The 24,857-nt window shown below is 40.5% G+C and overlaps 1 protein-coding gene across 1 annotated transcript in view; it reads left to right on the top strand.

Moving 5' to 3' along the window:
• The window catches only part of LOC107046816 (sortilin-related receptor), a 28,385-nt gene extending 3,735 nt beyond the window's left edge, over positions 1–24,650 (top strand). Inside the window, exons 2-7 of the mRNA XM_015269534.1 lie at positions 6,106–6,396; positions 7,759–10,784; positions 11,443–12,191; positions 13,296–15,194; positions 22,153–22,359; positions 22,836–24,650. Coding sequence (XP_015125020.1) covers positions 6,106–6,396; positions 7,759–10,784; positions 11,443–12,191; positions 13,296–15,194; positions 22,153–22,359; positions 22,836–22,897 — 6,234 coding nt within the window. The 3' untranslated portion in view covers positions 22,898–24,650. The remainder of the gene's footprint in view (positions 1–6,105; positions 6,397–7,758; positions 10,785–11,442; positions 12,192–13,295; positions 15,195–22,152; positions 22,360–22,835) is intronic.
• The last annotated feature ends 207 nt before the right edge of the window (positions 24,651–24,857 follow it).

The raw sequence follows: 24,857 nt of genomic DNA, 5'->3' as shown, positions 1-24,857 counted from the left end.
TTGTATAAGGCCTAAGAAGTGGAAAACCGCAATTCTGAGCCATCCACTTGCCTACAGGGGACCCAAATTTGGTTTCAACGCTCTATCTCTCATAGTTTCCGAGATAATCGCGAAAAACGAAAATGCAAAAAAAAATTAATTTAATTCATCTTGTATAAGGCCTAGGAAGTGGAAAAACGCAATCCTGATGTATAAAAATACAACTGCGTGAAACACACAATTGATAGAGAATTCCAAAGCACTAGAGAGGATTTTTTCATATTGAACGCTTTTTTCTAATTTTAAAATGACATTTGATTTCTGCAAGTTGGAGCGCTCGGCCAGCGGATATTGTAGATTGAAGATAATTAAACCAAAGTCTAGTATTTTCCACAGATTACTTTTCATGGACTTTTTAAAATTATCATCATTTCTTGAGGATAGATAAATTGGGATAAATTGGGTCTCATTTTGAAGGCTTAAAAAATAGCTTCGAAAGAAAAAACAAATTGTTGAATTTTACTCTGCAGTTCTTGAGTTATTGAAAACGGCGCATTTAACCCTCCTCTAAAATTAGAAAATGTCAATCTTCAATTGGAGGAATTAATTAGGAGAACACTCCAAAACACTAAAAGGGAATTTTTGAATTTTTTTTTTTCACTTTGAAGATTTTTTTACAGCTTTACAATGACATTTGATTTACGCAAGTTGGACTATTTAATCAAGAGGTATTGTAGATTGAAGATGAAAACATGATGAAAACAAAGCCCATGATTTTCGGTAGATTAGTTGTCAATAGTTGAAGGTCAATCACTCGAATCTCTGAATTTATTCACAATAAAGGTGAGCGAAAGATAAAAAATCTATGGGCCGAGAGTTTCATCACTGTTTTCGATGGATAATAATAATATTACTCACTGCGGGTGTCCACACGAAGCAACAATAATAAATATTATTGACAGTAATTGATGAATAAAACGAGAAAATGTCAAGTTGACGAAGAACCAGTTGTATTACTGTGGGATTGAATTATTAATAACTTGAGAACGGCTGAGTGAATTTTTCTGATTTTTTTTTCATTTTGAAGCTGAAAAAAATACCTTCAACATGAGACGTGATACGATCACATCGGATCATCTGGTCGGGAGGTATCGATTATTGCAGATCGTTCATTCTACCACATTCTCCTTTAATTGACCATTGAAATTACGAAATGAAAGGCGATTTATTATTATTATCAACTAATTAATTAAATATCATTACATTTAAACAATTTTTTATTCAGTGATTTGCATGGCGTTTTTATTTTTGGTTCAATTGCGTTGAACGTAAATAATTGCGCGTCACATCTGTGAGACGAGAAGATGAATAGTCGGGTTTATTACCCCTGGGGTCGGGTTTTCGGGGAATTTGAGACTGTGTACCTGATTTTTGGTGGAAGGGGGGACTTGTGAACAGGGGGGGTCGTTAGTGGGGGAGGGGATGTGTCATGCTGCAATTCAGGGGGGAGGGGAATGTGTGGAACCGTTGGGGCAGGGGAGGGTGCCATGTGTTCAGTTGAAGTTTCACATGCTTCAGTTGAAGATTTATAATTTTGTATTTATCTCAGAGAGGAGTGATCTGGGGAGAAAAGTCTCGAGACATTTTTTATTCCTGATGAAATTTCCTGGAATAATGTCTACTCACATTTTCCCCTAAAATCACTGATTACCGCGATAATAATCGAAGAATTAAAAATTTTTAAAGTAAATTCCTGTCAGAATCAACTCCAAAATTTATATTAAATCAGTAGTGAAGCGGTGAACCGGGTCAAGTCCATTTTGACTGTTGGCCAGTTTTTGCGAATATCTCAGGATCTAAAAGAGATAGGAAATTTTTTGTTATTACCTTTTTTGTAGAGCCAATTGATGGTTATAAAAAAGGTCCTGAGAAAAATTGTGCTATCTCTCTTAGATTCCGAGATATTCATCAAAAACTGGCGAAAAGTCAAAATCGACTTGACCCGGTTTACCGCTTCGCTACTGAAATGTGAATTCATCTGATAAATGGTTTTACAAAAAAATAGTACACCCAGAAAAATGTTTTTAATGTTTTTTAATCAAACAGAAATCTTTATTTGAAATTTTTCATTTATTTCACTAATATTGTTATTACAAATGAATAAACTTGTTTACCTGCTTCAAGAAAAAGGATTTAATTAGATTAAACAACCAATTTTTTTAATTTCAAATAAATGATTTTTTTAAATCAAGTAAATATTTATTTAATTCAATGAAACAATTCAATTGATTCAAATAAAAGTTTTTTCTTAATCTAAGAAAACATTTCTTAATGTTCATCTGACATAAATGAAGAATTTATTTGGATCCAATAAAGATTTATTAATAGTAAAAAAAACACTTATGTAATATGAACAAAACTGGGAGTAAAATTTCTTATTTAATTTGAAAAAAAATACTATTCAACTTTATTAATCTTCATTTGAATCAAATAAATTATTTTTCTCGGTGTACAGCTAGTTACCATTTTTTTCAATAGCTGGGGAATATTATAAACATCAATCCTAAGAAAAACCTGTTTTCTAGGGATATTATACCTTAACATTTTCTCCTAAATTCTTTTTCAAAAAGTCCCAATCTTTCCTCAGACATTCGTTGACCCTCACTTTCCCCCCCCCCTTTCCCCCTCTTCGATCAATCTCTCGGTCATTGCCGTCATGAATAATTTATTGACCCGATTAAAAACAACAAATTACCATATGATTTTGCGGTCGTAATCCCAATTATCTCCCAAATAAAAATAAGTTTCATCCACTTATAAATTCGAATTTATGGTCAAAAAATTTATCTCTTCGGTGCTTAGTCACTCGATGATTCTGGCAACAATAGCCACAAAGCACCTCGTTGTTGAGCGTCACATGATACAGTTATCAGTGTAATTATGCCGGGAGGATAAATGCGGCGCTCTTTCCTTTCAACGCGACCGATTGTTGATTGATATAGAAAGAGTCACTCAAGTGGCCGTGTTTTTATGTCTCGTGCAAAGATTAAAGAAAATTATAATACCCGGATAATTTTTACGGCATTGTGAAGAATAGTATTGGTGGGAGCCGTTGATTGTGGGAATTGAATGGGCCATCAGTTCTCTTCATTGGATTGTGCTCCCGAATGGAAGCTTTGTAATCACTCAAATTTGAGTTTCCAATTTTTTGTGATAGAGTGACTAAATATCGTCTTAAAATATCGTCTTTTTCTTCATGTTTTTTCGAAATTTTCTTATAAGAGATCAATCGAATGTCATAATTTTTTTCGTGAATATAGACTTCAATTAGCTCTACACACTGACAAGAATTAAACCTCAATTTTTCATACAGATTCGAAGAAATTTATATTTTTCCAATAATCGATTCTTCAACGATCACTCAAAAATTGTCATCAAAATGGAACTAGTCATGGCTCAAAAAATTGATAACTATACCCTCTTGTTTCTATCAGAATATGATGGGGGTCGCACAATTCGTTGTTGAGTTACAGCGCATTGTTTATGCGATTTGAAAGAGAAAATCGGTTTTTTCATGATTACTGAAAGAATCATCAGTAATAGCAATTAAATCAGGGCTTGAAAAGTATATTTCAATGGCTTCTTAATCAAGTTGAAAAATGGTGAGAACAGCATCATTGCTTATCAAGTTACACGATACCGTCATGAGCTTTTTATATAAAAATCTCTATCTCTATTAAACTCAGGTACCAGTCTATTATGTTGAATACTTATCCATATTGATTCTTGGTCCCGACTAACTTCTCACAGAACCTGGGTTAAACTCTGGCTAAATCCTGAATAAGCCCTGATTAAATCCCGGCTATACACTGATTAAACCTTGATTGAAGCTTGATTAAACCCGGGCTGAAAACGAATTCGAGTCTTGAGAGGGTCTGAATGTAGAATTATTTGACAGAACGAAACAATACGCAAAATTTTGATGACATTTCAATTGATGATGGTATTATGACGTGAAAAAATAGAAAGAGAGAATTGTGAAATGAGAATTCAAAAAAGAGAACCCATTCGGAAGCAAATTGCTAATTTATTAGCAACAATAACTAAACTATTTACGCCGAAAATGCAATTGTCCACTTGTTTCAGAATGAATTCAGTTTTCTTTGGGGAATGCAATATTTGGGGTTTATTTGGGTGATAAATTTCAACTGATTTTTGTTATTCGTGGGGGATATTGCTGATAACGTAATCTAATGTTCCTTTTATCGAATCAGCTGGTGACAGTCCGTGCCACAGACAACAGATTTGAAAGTAGTGTAAATATAACTCAATTTTGAAGATTAAAATCGGAAATTAATTCTAAACGGAAGTTAATATAAATAGAAACATTCTAGTTAAGTTTGTGATTAATTTAGAAGAGTCAAAATATTGAAATGTCTTCATATATTTTTTTCCTCATAAAATTCCCTTTGATATTTTCATCTAGATAATAACAATCGTATTAAGAAAATAAAATAAAATAAATAACAATCAATCAGTGAAGTATCCAACTAGAGTATTTTCAAATTCTGATTCGACACTTTTCATAAACTCGAATTCATCTCGGATTCTTGACGTCACCTCGCATCTCTAGTCAGAAGAATCATATTTTTCTCTCAGTGTAGGTGACATAGAAAAACTCATTTACGGAAGCTTCAGTATAATTTGCTGTTTATTTGTAGAACATTCTTGCAACATCACGAGTTCTTGAAAAACTGCATTGGCCAGCGAATAACAGATACACGATATTTCCTTTGTTGCAACTGCATATGGCACACGACACTCATCTGTCCAAAGATCGCGATGACTAATCGCCTCTGGCATGATTATCCCGAATCGCTCTTTAACAAACACACCCCAGAGCTCGGTAATTCCGAAACATTTAACCGCAATCATTTGCACAAAATAAATACAGAAACCGTTGGTAATAACGCATTATCATGCCCCATTCTGACAGACTATTACGAAGATAAAAATTCTGCAGATAAGTGTGAAGGACGAAAAAAAAACAGAACAAGAAAACACAGTTCTTCACTACTCCAAACGAAGAATACCAAGAATAAATAAATAACTGATGCAGTAAAAAAAGCGTGGAATCATCGGAATTTTTTCCTCCTCTTCACAAATGTCTTCAGGGAATTGATAATGTCCCGTGAAACTAGACCCAGGGAAATGCTCTTTTAATTCCGTGGATCAATTACGATTTAGCCGTCATAAATCTCAGCTGTGAGACATTTTGAGACAGTATCACCTTTCAGTCTCTCCTCGGTATTAACCGGCTTATTACTCCCCCCGTGGTTGACTGCTGATGCAACCCAACGAGTTCAGATGACTCACGGGGATTATTATATTATGCATATCAGTCAACTGCAGAGTCTTCCTGTTCTGTTATCCCTCAGAGCGAAAAATGAGTGGGAAATTTCTTTCGTTAGAATATGGTCAGTACATTTTTGCTGATAAATTAGCAATTTGCTTCCGGATTTAATTTTTGCGTATTCGAACTCCGTTTGCTTGGGCATGGAAGCTTTGTAATCGTTCAAATTGTTCTCAAAAGACTAGAACCCATCAAAATTATACACGAATTTATTAAAGCAAACAAGATTAAAATCTAAAACACGATATGTCTATTGTACACAGAGAATGTGAACTAAATCAAGCAAAATATGTAACATCCACCTGAGATTGTAAATAACCCATTAAAGGTTAATACATAAATATATAATTAAAAAAAAATCGTTCGTTAGTTCGAAAACGGCACAACGTTGTCTCTTAATCATTTTCCAAAACAAACTATAAAGATAAACAAAGACTTGAAGTATTGTAGAAAAAAAATTGCAGTTATTTAAAAAATATTTCAAGCCAAAGGTCTTCGGAATAGATTGAAATTTTGAAGTTGAAAACTCGTTTTTTTGTTTAGCGATTGGTTTTCTGCGAGAGAACAATAGATTCTCCTCCATCTCACCTCCTACATGCCCACCTCGTCATAAACACCTCAAAAGTCTGAACTTGTCTCCAGCTTTCGCTGAATGTCTCGAACTTTACGGAGAAAAAGAAACGAAACAAACAGTCATTAATGATCTATTGCAGGTGAATGTCTTGAACGACTCTCATCAGCAGCTGATGGTCCACTGGGTAGGCGAGAAATCCGACGTGATAATCTGCCTAGCCAGGGACAGCTCATCAACAGCACGATCCCCAACTAATAAAGCAGCTGGTCCATCCAATCCAAGTGCTGTTTACATCAGCTACAACTACGGTGATTCGTTCGAGAATAAAACCGAATTCTTCAAGATTGAGGCTGAACATGCTGGCGAGGGATCTGGTGCGTCGTACGCCACACTTGATAAATTCTACAACCATCCGAAATTCAATCAATACGTAAGCAAAACCAGCAGACATCTTTCATATTCCATAATCAGGGGAGAATGTCATTCTCATGATTCATCTACACATTTCAATAATATCTTTATCTGCAATTTCCCGGAACTTTCCCTCATCCGAAAATAAAACCAGCCGAAAAACAAGTGGTGATAAAGTTCTCCTCTACAATAATACTCTGATAAAGCTCTAATAATGAAGTGTTGAAATGAGCTAGTTGCATCTAACATCTTCTAATCTAAATGAGATTTCCAATTCCAAAAAAGGGTTACGAAAATTTTCTTCTGTTCCTTAAGAATATCCAAGTACTTTGGCTATTTTTTCTCCAGTGAAATGCTTTTTTACATTTGCGTTTGACCCTAATATTCTGGAAATTTTACAATGATTTTATGACTTAAACTTTACTGGTCTAAATTTGAATATCGATATTGAACCGTTAGAAAACATTTTAATAATTTGAACAAAAAACTTACAAAAAAAAAATTAAAATAAAAGTAAAGTTAGTTATTAGTTTACTTTTGGAGGAAGATTTATGGAATAATTTAAAAATTGCATTCGGAACTTTACCTGAAATTGATTTCATGCCTAAAAAAATAAGGTTACCGAAAGTTTAAATTATTTAACTATAAACAATGAATGTTTAAAAAATAATAATTTGGTGAAAAATATAATTTGAATGAGGCTGAATATTCATGATTTAAAAAAAAAATTGTTCACGCAAGTGAATTGACAAATTTGATAATTGAAAATGGCGGAATCCACACGGTTAAAAATTGTTGTCTGAAATTTCCGGCACACCTTTTGGAAATCTTTATCGAATTTAATTACCAAGGAAATTTCAAGGAATTTCGTCACTGAAAATTCAGAATTTCGTGGAAAAATCAAAGGAGCTGTAAATTTCAGTTCCATTTTTCTCTGAGAATGAATAAAAAACCAGAAAATTCCGGCCAATTTTTCCAGTGGGAAAAAATCGATAAATTTCAGATTTCACTGAAAATTCTCTGTAATTTGGCACTGAACATTCGCATTAAATTGAAAATTCAAATAAATTAAGGAATTCTCGTCTTTGTGGTGCTTAAACTTCCGAATTTTTACTGAATGTTTTCCCCTAAATCTCATTCAGTGTCACTGTCCCAAAAATTAGTAGTCAGCTGTCCATGAAATTTCATTTTTTTTCTAACAGCATGTAGTGTGGTCTGTACCAAACTGTAAAAGTTACTTGGATATCCTTAACAGCATTTTCAATTTTTCAGATTTCAATTTTTTCTCGAATGTCTTCCCACAAAGACCCTTTTCATAGTTTTCCCATGCCCCTATAATCACGATTACCGCACCAATTTGTCATGAAATCTTCCCTTCCAGTGCATCTTCGCGGACTCCACGAACAAAGTAATCTTCGTAACCGCCGACAACGGCAAGAACATAACCCGCGTAAACCTCCCATTCCACCCAAGCGAGATATCCTTCTACGACAAAGACCCCTCAATCGTCCTAGCGCTCGACAAAATCGACCCCGAGCGCCATCTCTGGATGACCCGCGACATGGGCAAAAACTGGTTCATAATTCACGAGTACGTAAAGGCCTTCTTCTGGTCCTCCCTGCGTCCCGACAGTGTTCTGATAGAGCGCGCCGAGCCCTTCGGCAAAAACACAGTCGTCGACGTGAACCTATCCTCCTCAACGCAGGGTCAACGCGACTCAAAGTTCATAATCGAAAACGTTCTGGACTTTGAGATAAGGGGCGATTACATGTTTGCGACAAAATCCGCAGTCCACCAGAGCGGTAACAAAACCTCGGAAGACCTAGAGTTCTTCGTTTCGTACAAGGGCGACCCCTTCATCGCGGCTAAATTCAATACCGAGTTAGACCGACGAGACTACCACATAGCGGACGTCTCCAATAACCGCGTATTCGTCGCCGTCTCGCACTCGTCAACTCAATCCAATCTTTACGTGTCGGAGGGCGTGGGTAAGTCGATGTCGACATTCTACCTCTCCCTCGAGGGAGTCCTCGCTTTCTTTCCGAACACAACCTGGCAGTCAACCTGGTTGAACGATGTGGCGGACGAAGCCTTCACAGACTTGTACAAGGTTGAAGGTTTGAAAGGTATCTACATAGCGTCTCAAGTAAAAGAAACTCCGAAGAGTGCGATTGGCCCCGAATACCTAGTCTCTTTGATAACATTCGATCACGGCGCGACCTGGAACAAGATCAAACCCCCAACAGTCAGTCACGAGGGCTTCTACATCCACTGCCCCAACAACTGCTCCCTCCACCTCAGCCAGAGGTTCAGCCAACTGTACCCGGTCACCAGATCGGCCTCGATAATGAGCTCGAAATCGGCGCCGGGTATCATAATGGCGACTGGGGTAATGGGGAATTCCCTCAAGGGTCACCCAGCCCTCTATGTCTCTCGCGATGCTGGCCTCAGCTGGAAGCAAGTCCTCAAGGACTACTACTTCTTCAACATGGGAGATCACGGTGGTGTTCTTGTTGCTGTCAAGTACTTCAAGTCTAGAGGGGAAACCCGTGACATTCTGTACTCCACAGACGAGGGCCGAACCTGGCAGACCTACAAGTTCAACCAGGATATGCTGAGGGTCTACGGTCTGATGACTGAGCCCGGGGAGAACACAACGGTCTTCACGATGTTCGGTTCCACCCCAGGACAGCACAAGTGGCTCATCATAAAGGTCGATCTGAGTAAGGTTTTCGATCGAAAGTGCACGAAGGATGACTTCAAGATGTGGACGCCTAGCAGCTCAGACCAGCCCGGGATGTCCTGCATCCTAGGGAAGAAGGAGACCTTCGCCAGACGAGCGCTGACAGCCAACTGCTACACCGGAGTTGACTACGACCGACCTATTCAGGTCCAAGTCTGCCCGTGCGACTCTATAGACTACACATGTGCTTTCGGATTCGTTAGAACGGGGAATCCCCTTCAATGTGTTCGGGATCCATTGAAAAAGTGGTACGATCCGTACGCAATTCCCATCACGTGTGAGCCAGGAAAGTTTTACAATAGAACCAAGGGATACAAGAAGATCAGCGATGACGAGTGTGTAGGGGGAAACGCCAGGAAGTACGAGCCGGACGAGATTCCTTGTCCGATCGACGAAGTTTCGGAGTTTCTGCTGGTGGCCCAGCGCGAGACCATCGCGAGAATTGACTTGAGGACGGAGAAACGAGAGATCCTTCCTGTTCACGATCTGAAGAATGTGATTGCTATAGAATTCGACATGAAGAACAACTGCCTCTACTGGGCGGACATCGTCAACGACACGATAGGGCGTCAGTGTTTCAAGGATGGTAAGAGCTACCCGGAGATTCTAGTCGAGACAGACCTGAGCTCCATCGAGGGAATGGCTTACGACTGGGTGTCCAAGGTCTTGTACTTCGTCGACGGCGTCAAGATGAGAATTCAGATTATCAGAACGGACTTGCGGACAGCGGGGAGGATGCGACGGACGATTCTGGGGCCGAACAATCTGCAGAAGCCGAGGGGCATCGCTGTTCATCCGATGATGGGGTACATGTTCTGGACGGATTGGACGCCGGGCAATGCTTCGGTGTCGCGGGCCAACTTGGACGGGAGTAATGTCAAGAGGCTGTTTACGAAGCCAACGGTCGAGTGGCCGAATGGCATCACCATCGATCACATTGCGGAGAGGATCTACTGGGTTGACGCCAGGGAGGATTACATCGCTTCCTCGGATTACGATGGCAAGCGCTTCAAGAAAATCGTCACCGACGACGACAAGGTGTCTCATCCCTTCGCTGTTGCTGTGTTCAAGGACACGATGTACTGGGACGACTGGAAGCAGTCGATGATATTCATGGCTGACAAGGAACACGGATTGGGGATAAGCTCGAAGTTGGGAACGCTGACGGGGCTGATGGATCTGAAGGTGTTTGCTCACAGTGTTCAGAGTGGAACCAACAAGTGCGAGAACAGCACGTGCTCTCACATTTGTCTAGGAGCGCCAAATGACAATTTCGTGTGCCTGTGTCCTGATGGAATGGAGATGGTGGGCGGAAAGTGCATGTGTCCTGGTGGCATCGCTCCTTACGACAACTCCACGTGTCCCAAGGTGGCTAGCACCTGCGCGGCGAATCAGTTCGCTTGCAGCAATGGGGTCTGCATTCCGGAGTCCTGGAAGTGCGACGATGATAACGACTGTGGGGATAACTCGGATGAGGAGTCTTGCAACAAGAGAACTTGCGAGCCCAACAAATTTGAATGCGACGATGGCAAGTGCATCTCGAACTACTGGGTCTGCGATCTGGATAGGGACTGCAAGGATGGGAAGGATGAGATGAACTGCACTTACGCCGAGTGCACGAATTCACAGTTCACTTGTGATAATGGAAAGTGTATTGCTTCCAGGTGAGTGGAGGAGATTTGGTTTCACCAGTTATCAATTGGACGATATTTCAAATACGACACATGAGCTAGGTTTTAAACAGCTAGTTGCGGACAAAAAATTGACAATATACGGGAGAGTGTAATAATCGTAACAAAGTTATTCATATTCAGAATTTTATCAGAAATTGATTTCACGCACAAAAAAAAAGGGTTTCCGAAAGTTATTCACGAATGTGAAAAACTTTCGGAATGAACGAATTTCGAATTAATTTTTCGGAGAAAATGGGAATATTCAAGAATATTCCCATTTTTTTTTTATTTTTCTCCCGCAACTTAATTGACAAATTTGATGATTGACAATGGTTGAATCTACCGTGCTGTCTTTACCAAACTATAAAAGATACTTAGATATCCCTAAATAGTACAATCACTAAATTAATATTTTTAAATAGTAATAATATATAACAATAATAATCTATACTAATATATACAATAGTAATAATACATATATTATTTTTAATTAGTAATTTAATGGTAATAATTAATACCTAACTATTACTATTTAAAAATTTACTAATCCCATAATAGTAACAATTAATAATTAACAAATTTTTGGGAAACCATAAATATTTAATTTAGCAATTCTACCCCATTCACTAAACCTTATAAACAATCCCAGATGGCGTTGCGATGGTGAGAACGACTGCAAAGACAATTCCGATGAGCAGAATTGCACCACCTCCGTTCCCTCGAGCACCTGCAAGTCCGACGAGATAGCCTGCGCTTCGTCCAACAACTCCTGCATATCCCGTGCTTGGCGGTGTGACGGTGAAAAAGACTGCGCTGACGGCTCAGACGAGAAGGACTGCGCTGGAAAGGAGTGCGAGGATTTTCAATTCACCTGCGACTACAGCCCAGACTCCCACCTGTGCATCTACAGTTCGTGGGTGTGCGATGGTGAGAAGGACTGCGCCGACGGCAGCGACGAGCTCAACTGCACAGTCCCAGTGATTCCACCACCGGATCCCACAGATCTCTGTCACGAGTGGATGTACATGTGCAATAACAAGAAGTGTGTACCTTACTGGTGGAAATGCGACGGTGTCAATGACTGCGGTGATCAGTCGGATGAATTTGGCTGTGGCCACACGGACTTCCCTGAGTGGCCCATAACCACCGAGGCCCCCAAGCTCCCCACACTCTGCAGGGAGCACCAGTTCCAGTGCTACGATAAGAAGTGCGTGGATGACTCGTGGGTTTGCGATGGCACTCCTGATTGTAAATTCGGGGAGGATGAACTGCACTGCCAAGGGACACACGTGGGATGCCAGAGGGATCAGTTCATGTGCAGGATGGATGGCTCTTGCATACCACTTGCCAATATATGCAATGGGGTCGAGGATTGTCCGGATCAATCGGATGAATTAGGTTTGTAAGACTATTTCAGTTTTTATTCTTACGAAATCGAATTTGGCAATTTGTTACATTTTATATGATTCATCGTTATTATTGTAAGTTGATTGGAATAAATTTGTTCTTTCAACTATATGAATTTCTATAGGAGAAATATTGCTAAGGGGAAATTCGTGGAAAGCGATGAAAAGTTCTATTGAAAATCCATGATTTTTTTTATTGCAAAGAGATGGAAATTTCCATCGGGAATCAATAGGAGATACGGCGAAAGCTATGAAAATTTGCGGTGGAAAGCGATGGATTTTTTATAGAAATCTATGGAAACTTGTGTTAAAAGTTCTTGAAAAATTTGTCCACATCCATGAAAACTTCAGTTGATAATCAATACATGATCCGTTGGAAATCACCAATATCAACGTCATTAGCACAATTAGTAACACCAATATTATCAGCAAAATCAGTATCATCATCGTCATGCATGTGATTTCTCTTTCATACATTTAGGAATAAACGTGTGACATCTCCTTTTTATATAAGAGATTAGGGGGGATTGTGCATTCATTGGGAGATTTACTCGGTGGTGAGATCAACAGTTTTTGGGAATCAGGTGACAGCCAATTGAATTATTATTCCAACCGCCTGCATTGATTTATAATGACTTAAGCACTAAATTTCTCTTTGACAACATTTTGAGTGGTAAATCCAATCCTCATCCAGGAAATTTCCTCCTAGCTATTTGAGAATTTTTATTGAAAAAACTACACGTCTTGAGGGAATGCCAGATCACAATATTTGACGATTTTATTTCAGTTACGTTTTCGAAAGTATGAAAAAATTTAACAGAAAAACCTTGCGAATTCGCAAAACAATTCTATTGAATTTCTATTGAACTTTTTATTATTCATCTGGCGATTTTATTGAAATGTCAATAGAATTCAATTTTTCCTCACACTTTGTTCTATTGAGTTATTTTCTATTGAATATTTCAATAGAATCTGCAAAAAGTAGAAAAGAATTGTCTAGTAAATTTCCTAGGTTTTATTATTATTATTATTATTATTCATATAATATAATTGTGTATTAGTATTAATAATATCATTATAATTCCTATCTCCACAGGTTGTAACGAAAGTCAACACCCCAGTCCCGCTGCCACTCCCTCCTGTCACGCTGGCTTCTTCCCCTGCGACGAGACAAGATGCCTGCCCTCATCGTCCTACTGCAACGGCAAACAGGACTGCTTCGACGGTTTCGACGAGACCAACTGCGAGAAGAACAACACTCGCGTCTACCAGGTAATGACACTGGGTGTCGACGAGCCAGCCACCAATTCCACAAGCCTCCTCCTCTTCTGGTTGATGCCCATACCCATAAACATCACATTCGAGTTCCTCCCCTCGATCTCCAAGGCAGAGCCTGGCGCCAAATGGAAAAATGCCACCAACTGGATCCTGGAAACTGATTACAGATTCAATGATCTCGAGCCTTACACCCCCTACAATCTCACAGTTTACGTGAGACTGAAGGGTCAGTCCACAGTGTTTCCCACATTCAAGTACTGGGTGGTGAAAACAGCGGAGGGCACTCCCTCGGAGCCCTGGAATGTCACAGCAGTTCAGAGGAATGGAACGAGAGTTGAGGTCTCATGGAAGCCGCCTCTCCATCCAAACGGTCCTATCACCAGTTATGAGGTGCACGTGTCACCCCCAGGTCTCCATTTCTCCGTCCAAAAATCCACATCTCACGTCATCGATATACCATTTACAGCTGGTGAAACTTACTCCTTCTGGGTGGTGGCGAAAAATCGTGATCACGACTCCAACTCGTCGACTGTTTTCAAGCTGACATTCGATGGCTCAGCGAATATAGACGACATCAGGGGTCTCAGGATCATCGAGACAACCAATAATTCAGCTCACCTCGCCTGGGACAAACTCACTGGTGTCGATGGCTACCACGTCACCCCTCGCGCCCCTCTGCCATACCCAATGCTGAAGACATTTTCAACTCTCAATAATGACTTTGTGGTGCCAAATTTGGCGCCTGGGGTGCAGTACATATTCGAGGTGAATGCCATGAAGAAGACGTATATTGGGAAAATTGTGCAGATCAGTGGAACGACGAAGGGGACACCTCTGCCGACGCTCACTGAGTTTGTGACGGTACCCAAGAAGTCGGATGGTACCACTGCCAAGATCAGCTGGGATCCTCCCAAGACTGGGAGAAAGGTCAAGTGGCAGTATGCTGTGCATTATGCCCTGAATATGCAGGATTTGTTCAAGGAGCCGAAACTCGTGACGAGCAATCTTACGACTTCGATCAAGGATCTCGAGGCCTGTGAGTCGTACGTCTTTGCAGTGGGGTTGTACGGCCCCTACGGTGCTGGGCCACTGTCTCCACCGATGAATGTTCCCACTTACTACAATGCTAAGGCACCTCCAAAGAACCTTCGTGTGACAGCCTCCAGCAAACCAGACACGATTATCGTCTCGTGGAGCGCCAGCTGTTCAATGCTCGATGAGCCAGTCAACTACACAATTACTGTCAGTGATCTAATGATGAATAAGACAACAGTGGTGACACTTCCAGCCACCAATGAGACTGTTATCAAGCACACTTTCAGGTCAATCAAGCATGGGGGAATGTACAGAATTAGTGTTGCCACTGATGTCAATGATGCCAAGCCCAGTCAGCCTGTTGTCTACGTAGCTCCACCCATTCCTTCGCCCCATCAGCTCCACGTTATGCCCGACGATGGCAAGTACATCGTCTACTGGCAGGAGAGGGAACTACCGGAGACACTGGAGAATAACACTCAGTATCATTATGAGGTACTTGTCAGCGAGGACTCGCGCACTGTCAATGAGTCCGGTGCCAAAGTTTACAAGTGTAAGCAGCCACCGTTTATCTACAAGGATGCCAAGCCCAGTGTCATTTATTCGTTCGCTGTCAAGCTGGTCACTGACGAGGGCTACAGCAGCTTGCTGAGCGAAACGCAGAGCATTAAAACTCCTTCTGGTGAGTACTTGTTTTTTGGGGGCTTTTTGTTTTTTGGAAATTATAAGATTATTATTAAGTAACAAAAAACAAACAATTACAAAACAATGGTTTTGTTTTGTTTTTTTGATTATTGATTATTTTTTTACATTTTTAATTTGTGGTTTGGATTTTTCGTATGTAAATTTGTTTTCGATTGCTCGATAATGAGTCGATTATTCGATTTTCATTTGAGTCCTGTTTGATCCCAAGTTTCAGGACATTCTACGATAATTTCATTATTTAGAGTTTGTAAAAAAAATTATAAAGTTTACTTGTGGAGGACGATTGAGAACATCATTTTAAAAGTGCAATTTTTGAAAACTACGAGCATTTTTTATAAATAATTTATAAACAATCAATTTCCCACCATAAAAATCATTTATCCATAGTCAGAATTTTACCAGGAATCGATTTAATATGTAAACAAATATGTTTTCCGAAAGTTTAAACAATTTTAATTATTTATTTATAAACAATGTATTTTGTAAAAAAATCATAATTCTGTGCAAAATGGATTTTGAATGACACTGAATATTCATGATTTTTTTCAAATGTTCCTCACCCAATTTAATTACCAAATTTGATGATTGTAAATGGTTGATGAAATCTACCTGAAAAAGTATCTAATGAAATACTTGTTTTCATTTAGTTCATTGCAAAAAAATTACATAATAATAGAACCGTTTTCCACCCCGTAGGGAAGAAAACGTATATTTTAGGTCTTGCCGAGGCTTGACCCTTCGGAGATTACCTTACGTATCCTACGCATGTGTGTGTGCCCAGAACTACCTAAAATCTTCAGCGAGACATCTATAGGGGGAGAAGGGTACTTCTAACCGAGTTTCAAGTGCCGGGTAGAGCGGGTGACGCCGCTATTCCTCAGTACTTTCTCCGAAAAATGAAGAATTGGAAATTCTTCATTTCCTTAATGACGGCAAGGCCTTACTCGGGTCAAGCCTCGGCAAGACCTAAAATATATGTTTTCTTCCCTACGGGGTGGAAAACGGTTCTATTTTATGTCTGTGCCTTCGGCTTGACCCTTCGGAGAGATGTTTGTTATCTGCCGGCACTTGAAAGTGTACTGTGATTGGAGATGTAATTTAAAATCTTTTATTCTTCAAAGAATAGAAAGACCATGAATTGAACAAAATGACAAAGTGACAGAAAATTTCAAACTGGTGAAAAGTTATGAATAAGAGGATTCTTTGGATCCGAGGCACTGGATTTCTCTACTTTCTTGCAATAATGCTTGTAAAAGTTGGTTGCTCCTCTCCAGTTGCCCCTCTTCAGGAGGACATCCATAGCCATCTCGTTCTCGAAGTTGTGGGAAGCCACTGCCGACCTGATTGAGCCAGGGCTCGCGTCGATTCCGGCTTCTTTGAAAGCTGAGGCAATCCAACCAGCAATGATAGTCCTCGACGCAGGTCCAACTTTGCCCCTAGTAGTAATAAACAGGTTTGCCAGGTTCTGACGAGCTTTGCGTCTGTCGTGTGATGACGAAATGAGTAACTTGACCCAAGCCACTAGATCAAAAGTTGGGTTGTCTGAGCTCGTGAGCTTCCAACCCGACTGACGAATATTGGATTTATCGGTCTTTGAACCGAACTCTGGCCAGAGAATTATCTCGTTATCCTCTATGATGCAATTATCCGGGTTAATTGAGAGGAGGGTTAGATCATGGATCCTCCTCCCAGATGCCAAGAGAAGCTGGACAGCCGTGAACCGAGAAATTTGGAAGATACTGCTGGTCTCAGGGGGATGTGAAGACATCCAATCCGTTAGGGAGACCACGTTCCAGATGATCGTCTTGGGAGGTTTTGATTTTCTGGCCTTCTGTGTGGCAATTCCTTTCAACACGGATTTGACCAGTGGATCAGCGCTCAGGTCTGTCTTTCCATCAGGGTTATTCAGGGAGCAGATTACTGACTTCTGAGTCAGAATCGAGCTGTAGGCCAGGTTCTTCTCGTTGAACAAAAAGGTGAGATATCCAACTAGGTGGTGGGCATTGGGGCTATCTGAGGGGACGTTGTTTGCCCCGCACCAGGATCGCCACTGTCTCCACACTGACGTGTAAGTTTTCCAGGAGGAGTCTCTCCAGGCTGAACCCAAGAGGGCGACTTCTGCTTCTGACAAGCCTCTCAGCCTTTTACCCCACCCCGTACCCTCCAGACCTCTAAAACTAGGTCCTTGGCATTCTGGGGAGGAAGACCTGTCGTTAGGTCCACCAGATTTTCCTCTAGGTTCCAGAGTTGGAATGGGGCTGTGAGACTCCTGTTCTTTAGGTCCCCTCTCCAAAATGTCTTCTCCCATCTCGGAGCCACAATCAGAAAAATCCCTTTTGCTGTGTTCAAATGTTGGAGTACTTTTGGCAGAAGTGGGGGAGGAGGGAACACCCAGGCCAGATTCACGCTCCAGGTCCTGCTGAAAGCATTGATGAAGAGGGCTTCGTGGTCGTTCGCCTCCATCGAGACGTATGTCGGAACTACACGAGACCGGGATGTTGAGAAGAGGTCGATCTCTGGGGTGCCCCACTTCTCGAAAACTTTCTTCAGGATCTGGGGGCTCAGGTGCCAATCCGGAAGAGGGAGATTTCTGGAGAGTCTGTCCGCTACCGTGTTGAAAACTCCCGGAAGGAAGAATGGTACCAGACGGATCTGGAATTGGTCCAAGAGAAGCAGGAGATCCCTGACTAGCATCAAGAGAGTTTGGGATCGTGTACCTCCCTGATTCCTGATGTAGGCTAGAGTTGTTTTGTTGTCCGCCTGAAGCAGAACTGATTTGCCTCGCAGGTGGTTCTTGAAGGACTGAACTGCTAGCAGAACAGTGAACAGTTCCTTCCGATTGATGTGCCAGTTTATTTGGTCTTCTGTCCACAACCCCGCTCGGTGAATGTGGTCCAGCTGAAAGCCCCAGCCCGACTGTGAGGCGTCTGTCGAGAGGAAGATGTCGGGATCGAGATGAAATATCTGACAGGTCTGATTTATATTCTCTTTCCACCATAGACAGTCCTGCTGGGCTAGGTGGAGGAATGGGAACCTCTTCGTTGGGGAGGATTTTGATAAGCGACGAGTTCCTCGTTGGAGTTGACGTGAGAAGAGACGACCCAGGGGTGTGACGAACGCTGCAAAGTTCAACATCCCCAGAAGGGAGCTTGCTATTTTCCAATTCCAAGACCCTAATTTTAACAATTTTTCTATCAGGTGTAGAATTCGAGACTTCTTGTCCTCGGGGAGAGACATCTGGTTGAGGTTGGTATCCCAAATGATTCCCAGGTACTCGATTCGTTGGGAAGGGGAGGTTATAGATTTCTTGGTATTTACCACCCAGCCTAGGGAGTTGAAGAGGTCTATAACCCGGAGCACCTGACTTTGGAGGATGTTGGAGTCCTGATGAGCTAGCAGGAAGTCGTCTAGATAGACTATTACCCTGATCCCTTCCTGGCGAAGGATGCTCGCCATCCAGTTGCTGACTCTGGCGAAGGCTATAGGGGCAGTTGATAAGCCGAAAGGCAGGCAGGTCATATTGTATAATTGATTCTCGTAGGAGAGGCAGAGGTATCTGCGATGAGTCATTTTTATTGGAACGTGGAGGTAGGCCTGAGAGAGATCCAGTTTGCACAGAAAGTCGTTCTTCTGGAGAAACAGAGGGACTTTGCGATGATTTAAGAGGCGAAATTTTGGAGGATGAAGATAATTGTTCAGCTGATGCAAATTGAAGATTTGACGAAATTTGCCGTTGTCCTTTGGGAGGAGAAACATTGGGGATATGAAGCCTGATTCCCATCTTGCTTTTTCCAGCACTCCTTGACGAAGCATTGACTTGATCTCTAATGACATCTGGGGTGTCACTTTTGTGGCATATTTTGTGATATTCAAATCGGTGAGTGGAACAGTTGGAGGGGTTTTTATGAAAGGAATCGAGTACCCTTCTAGAATTTTTAGGATGTAATCTGGAGCTCCCAAGTTTGTCCATTGAGGGATAAAATGCCCCAGTTGTCCTCCGTGGAATCGATAGTCATGTTCTACGAGAAGTGTCTCTCCTGCCTGTGGGAGTAGCTTTCTTGGGGGGATTCCTCGAGGAGCCAGTGTCGCGTTTACGAAAGGGCGCACGAGTAGAGGATCCGAAGGAGTTGTTGGAAGAGAGCTTGGACGTCTGGGCTGGTTGACGAGGTTGATAGGAGCCCTTGTTGTTGAACTGCCCTTTGGGGCGAGAAAAATTGCCTTCCTTGGGTTGAAAGGGCTTTCTTTCCTTAATAAAAACTTTCTGGACTCCACCCTGACTGTTCAAGAAGTCGGAGAAGGGTTTCTCGTCAAACAAGTGGGATTCCGAAGGAGGAATTTCTGCTAGCATAGCTGAGTGGTGTGGATTTAATGCACGGAAGTAGCCTCTTCTTAAGTCGATAATCTCTGATCTGCGGGCACAGGTAAAGTGAAGCAGATCGTCTGAAACTGATTTTAGAGAGTCCTCGCCCAAGAAAGATTGTCTGATATCTTCTTCCATTTGAGGGTATTTTGATATCAAAGATTTAACCCCTATCGATAATTTCCTTCTTTGCAAAAGTAGGCCGTGGGTGATGGTACCCGTCGTCGAGTCCGACGTGGTCAGAATTGAGTGGCCGAAGGACTTTGGTGCGATGGAGGCCAGTTGACTATTTATCTTGAGGGCGTCGAAGACTGGGGAGGCCTGCAGCTTCTTCTGGACTTCCTTATATCTTAATTTGTTCCAAGAGGAGGAGCCCAATTTTTGACAGCTGATACCCTGAGCTTTCAGTTCTGGGTCAGGTTCGGGGATCAGGGGATCACATTCCCTTACAGTTGGCGTTAGGGAGAGATCCAAATCCAACAGATCCGAATGTTTAGAAAGTGGACAGCGAAAATCAACAGGGCCTGGGTTGAATTCTGATTCTTCTGAACTGGAGTAATCTCTGTCTGAGAAGTCCTCAGTGTGATGAGAATGATGTTTATTCTCCTTCATTTCGTTGATCTGATCCGATAGGGATTGGAACATTAAGTTCATCTGGTTTTGAAGATCCTCAAGCCGAGGTCTTTTGGCCTCCGAGTCATCCATGGAGTCAGATTCTCGTTTCGAAGGGGTCTCGACCTCATTCTCAGACTCTATCCCAGCTTCACTCTTCAGAATTTGATCAGCAATCTTGCGAGGGGTGAAGAGATCGATCACAGGTTGAAGAAAAGTACGAAAAGCTCGAGATTTGTCTGGGGAACCTCGAATTTTGTCTGCCACTCCAGGAGGGCTTATAATTAGGGCTCTACAGAAGGGCCAGCATAACATCGCCAACTTATGAGTCTTGTGTGCGTCCACATCCAGACTCGAGGCATTAGGATTGAATGCTCGGGCAATGCCAACTGTAGGAAGGGCGAACTTCAATTTGCTCAAGTCCTGATGGTTAATTTTGTCCTCGCATCCGAAGAGGTCCAAGTTGGAGAGGTTAACAGCCTCGAATTTTTGCCAACCCTCAGGGAGGGAGGACAAAGCCAACTCTTTGAGATTATCCAGAATCGAGTCATCTGCCGCCGTCTCTGCTGCCTCATCTAGCAACTCCTCAAGAGTGACTGAGGGAGTGTTAGTCATCTGTAAAGTACAAGGCATAGAGTGAGCAACGGAGAAATGAACCAGTGCCCGAAGGAGGGAATGGTGGTTCGAAAGACATGAATGTGTGCTCGAGAGGAATGTCTGCGAGCAGAGGTTATGGATTTGACAGCAGTTCGGAATCCTGCCCATACGTTGATTGTGTGCTTGAGGCGGTGCACGAGAGCAGGAAGCAACCTTGGTTAGGTTGAAGGCCAAGGAGGGCCCTGTGGACTTTTCAGAAAGTCGGGACCGTAAAATTGGTCAACGTAATTTTGTGCTCGAGAGGATGTCTGCGAGCTAAACCATGTTTAGGTTGAGGACCAGGGTGCAACCCGTGGCCTCTGAATGACTATCAGGCTCGAGATTTTGTCTGCGAGCAGTCATGTAAAGGTCAAAATGGCGGCTGACGCCTTGCCTTGATGACGCCGGTATTGAGTCCTGAATAACTCCAAAACTGTACTCAATCTCCTGAAACAAATAAAAGGGAAGGGACAAAGGGAGTTCTACTTACCTTTGTACCTTAAGTTCTTGAAGAAAATTATGCACTCAAGGTGCAAAATAATATGACGAACGTTACAACAACGTTTGGACACACATACACGCTTTGGAAAACAAAAGCGTACTGAGGAATAGCGGCGTCACCCGCTCTACCCGGCACTTGAAACTCGGTTAGAAGTACCCTTCTCCCCCTATAGATGTCTCGCTGAAGATTTTAGGTAGTTCTGGGCACACACACATGCGTAGGATACGTAAGGTAATCTCCGAAGGGTCAAGCCGAAGGCACAGACATAAAATAATCCGATAAAATTTTCCATCTCCGATTTTTATTCTTTGCTATTTTTTTTTATGTATTATATCAAAATGTGAGGATAGAAATTGAATTAATGGGTATTCTTTCATTATTTGAAAAAATATATCAATTTTAAAACTTTCCGGAGACATTGAAAAATCAAAATTTTTATTTTCTTGTGAATCGATCATCATCCCAACAAAAAGTATCAATACTCTCCTTATAATTCATCATAAATATTTCTCTATTTGAAAATGAGAAAAACTGTTCCCACAATTTGTATACTACAATGAGAATAGAATCCAATAAATTTAATTTAATCTAACCACAAGGAAAAATTGAAAAGAAAACAAAATAAATTAGTATAATATAATATAATCTATATATTCTGATAATCAGAACAAACTTCCTTCAACTAATGAACTATTCCACTTGATTTATTGCCAGGAAAATAAAGCAATTTCTCCTTGAATCACTCATCCCCGAGACAGTTTAAGACCTGAAAAATATGAAATAATGAGAAATTCCTCCATCGCTAATAATCCTTATCAATTGCAGTTGCAACATGGCCAGTGACGATAAACCCCTCGAACATCCTCTCAATCGCCATCCCAGTCTGCCTGCTGATAGTGGCTCTAGGTGCTGGTCTAGCGTATTTCTTCGTGAGACACAGAAGACTGTCGAATAGTTTCACACAATTCGCCAACAGTCATTACGACACGAGACGGGGTCAGGCTACTTTCCCGGGTACAACGGATGCTCTCGGTTTGTAAAAGTTTTTGTTAACATCTCACTCATAATTTTCCCTCATAATTATCATAATTCAGTAACTAGATGGGCTTCATGAAACGAATAGTTCCCACGATTATCGTTAGTTCCTGGATTCAGGCATCTCTGCCTAGGGATGTGGAAATGACCGTTATTTTTTTACACGTAGGATAACAAATTTATGACGGTCATATCACGGTCGTGTGACGTCATTTTTTTTTTGTCATAATTTGAGTAGTTTGAGACAGGAATAGCCAAATTGGTAATATTTAATTACCGTTAAATATTGTAGCCATCAATTAGTTAACATCACTCTTGCATTTTTTGATTACTTGAGAATAATTAGAAACGATTAGCTATTCAATTTTTTTTATTGTCGAAGTCAAATGTTAATGCCATCATAATTTCGTTATGTTCATTGGACGTCTCCCAAAATTTTTCCACACCCCTAATTCTGCCATTACCTTTTTCAGATGAAGAAGACAGTCCTGTGATTCGAGGCTTCTCCGACGATGAGCCACTGGTAATAGCGTAAAGTCATATTGAAAAATAATAAATGAAAATTAAGATATTTCAAACGTATGCAGTAAAATTAAATAAGCATTATTATAACGAAAACGACACTACTACTACTGATTTCTTTTTTGAATCATCGATAGAATTTTCGAAAGTGATCGTTGAGGGGAGAAGGAACAATTTATTACGTAATTAATTATCTTCGTTAAGAGGAAAATTCAGTTTGGGGTGATAAAAACGAAATTGAAAATCATGTCTAGTTTATTTCGTGAATATCTCGAGAACGAGTTGTCCTAGGCAGAAAAGTGTTATGACCTTTTTTGTAGCTGTCAGAAATTCCAACAAAAAATTTCTTCTGACATTTTCTCCTCAAGTCAATAGTTGACGAGATAATCGAGGAATAAGCGGAATACTTTGGGGTTCCCCACTTTTATCACTTTTGTACAGAATCAAGGAAATTCATTTGTATTAAATTAAAGTAATTCTCTTATATTTACGATTCGTTTTCCGTCGAAGGGAGCGTCAAAGAGTCGCTGGTACCCTGTACATATTTCAATCTCTTTATTTCACGACGAGTAATTTTTTTAAATCATTTTTCTTGTCAAATAATAATTCTTGTTAATTCTTGTTTCACTGATGAATATTGTTACATCGAATTTCATTTGAATTGCGATAATTGTATTCTCCGCTTCTGATAATTGTCAGTCCTATAGATTGTCACGAATCAGCCATAACGAAATTTTTTGATTGAAAAAAATATGAAAATAGAGAAATAGAAGAATTGCCGTCCGGATTTTCTTCCATTTGATTTTCTATTTTTCCTCTGATTGTGTCTATTTTATTTTTTAACTGGGTAACGACAAGGTGGGAGGTAGATGGCATTTATTTAAGACTGGAATTGTGCCACAGAAGCGATTTGTCATTGGGTGAAAAAAATAAAATTATTAATATTTTAATTTTTACACCGTAATGACGTAAATTCATTTTATGCTCATAGTTGAAATGAAAAAAGTTCTTCTCGTTTTAAGCACGTGTTTTAATGCACTTTTGTAATGAATTTGATGATGAGATGACGTGTCGATGGAGAATTTCATTCGTTGAATATTTTGTATGTGTTCCTGAGGATTTATTATGCTGATGATGAGAATTTTTAACCTGAAAATATGAAATTTTGAAATGGGAAAACAACTGAAAGTGAGGGGACAGTCGGATTTGGGGCGGGAGAAGTCTTATGTTCTTGCCAGTGCAATAATTCATTGATGAAAATAGTTATTCTGTGGTGAAGTGGAGAAATCAAGTTTTTATTTTTGTTCATACTTCAAATATCTCGGAAACGAGGGGTTCTCGAGGGGAATGTCATCGGACCTTTTTTGCAGCTGATGAAATTTTCTGCGAAAAATGTATCTGGATATTTTCTCCAAGAATCAGTAGTTAACGAGATAATTACACGATTCAGATTCCACTACTGAGCTAATTTTCTATTTTCACTGTTTTACCTCTGATTTTTTTTTGTTGATCAATGATTAAATCCGACTGTCGAAAGTGTGAATGAATTAATTTTATTCCTAGAGTCATCCGGTGAACCGTTTTTAACTGACTGACACGTAATTTTCTTTCGCAATTAGCGATTAAGAAGACATAAAGTTAATTGAGGGAAAACGAAGAGGAGAGAATACGATTGTAGTCGTTACGTGTAAATCTTTGAGGAGTATAATTATAACAGTGATATAATATATTGTGAGTGTAAATAAATGAAGTTGAGGAAAAACAGATGATTGTTTGCGTTCATTGATTTTATTGCCCTGGATTTTTCCTTTTCAAATTAAAGTATATTTAATTGAATATAATTATTTACAAAATAAATTTGAAATTATATTTTTCGAGAATTTTTCTTCAATTAAGCGACCTTGGGAGGAAAAATTTGTATCATGAATTCTTGGACAAAAGGGGATGGCTAAATCTAGAAAATAGTTTGAATT

The sequence above is a fragment of the Diachasma alloeum genome, unplaced genomic scaffold, assembly GCF_001412515.2.
Source record: "Diachasma alloeum isolate Michigan unplaced genomic scaffold, Dall2.0 Dall_scaffold_02004, whole genome shotgun sequence".
Taxonomy (NCBI): domain Eukaryota; kingdom Metazoa; phylum Arthropoda; class Insecta; order Hymenoptera; family Braconidae; genus Diachasma; species Diachasma alloeum.
Note: the sequence above shows the minus strand (reverse complement) of the source record. Positions and strands in the feature narration are given on the sequence as shown.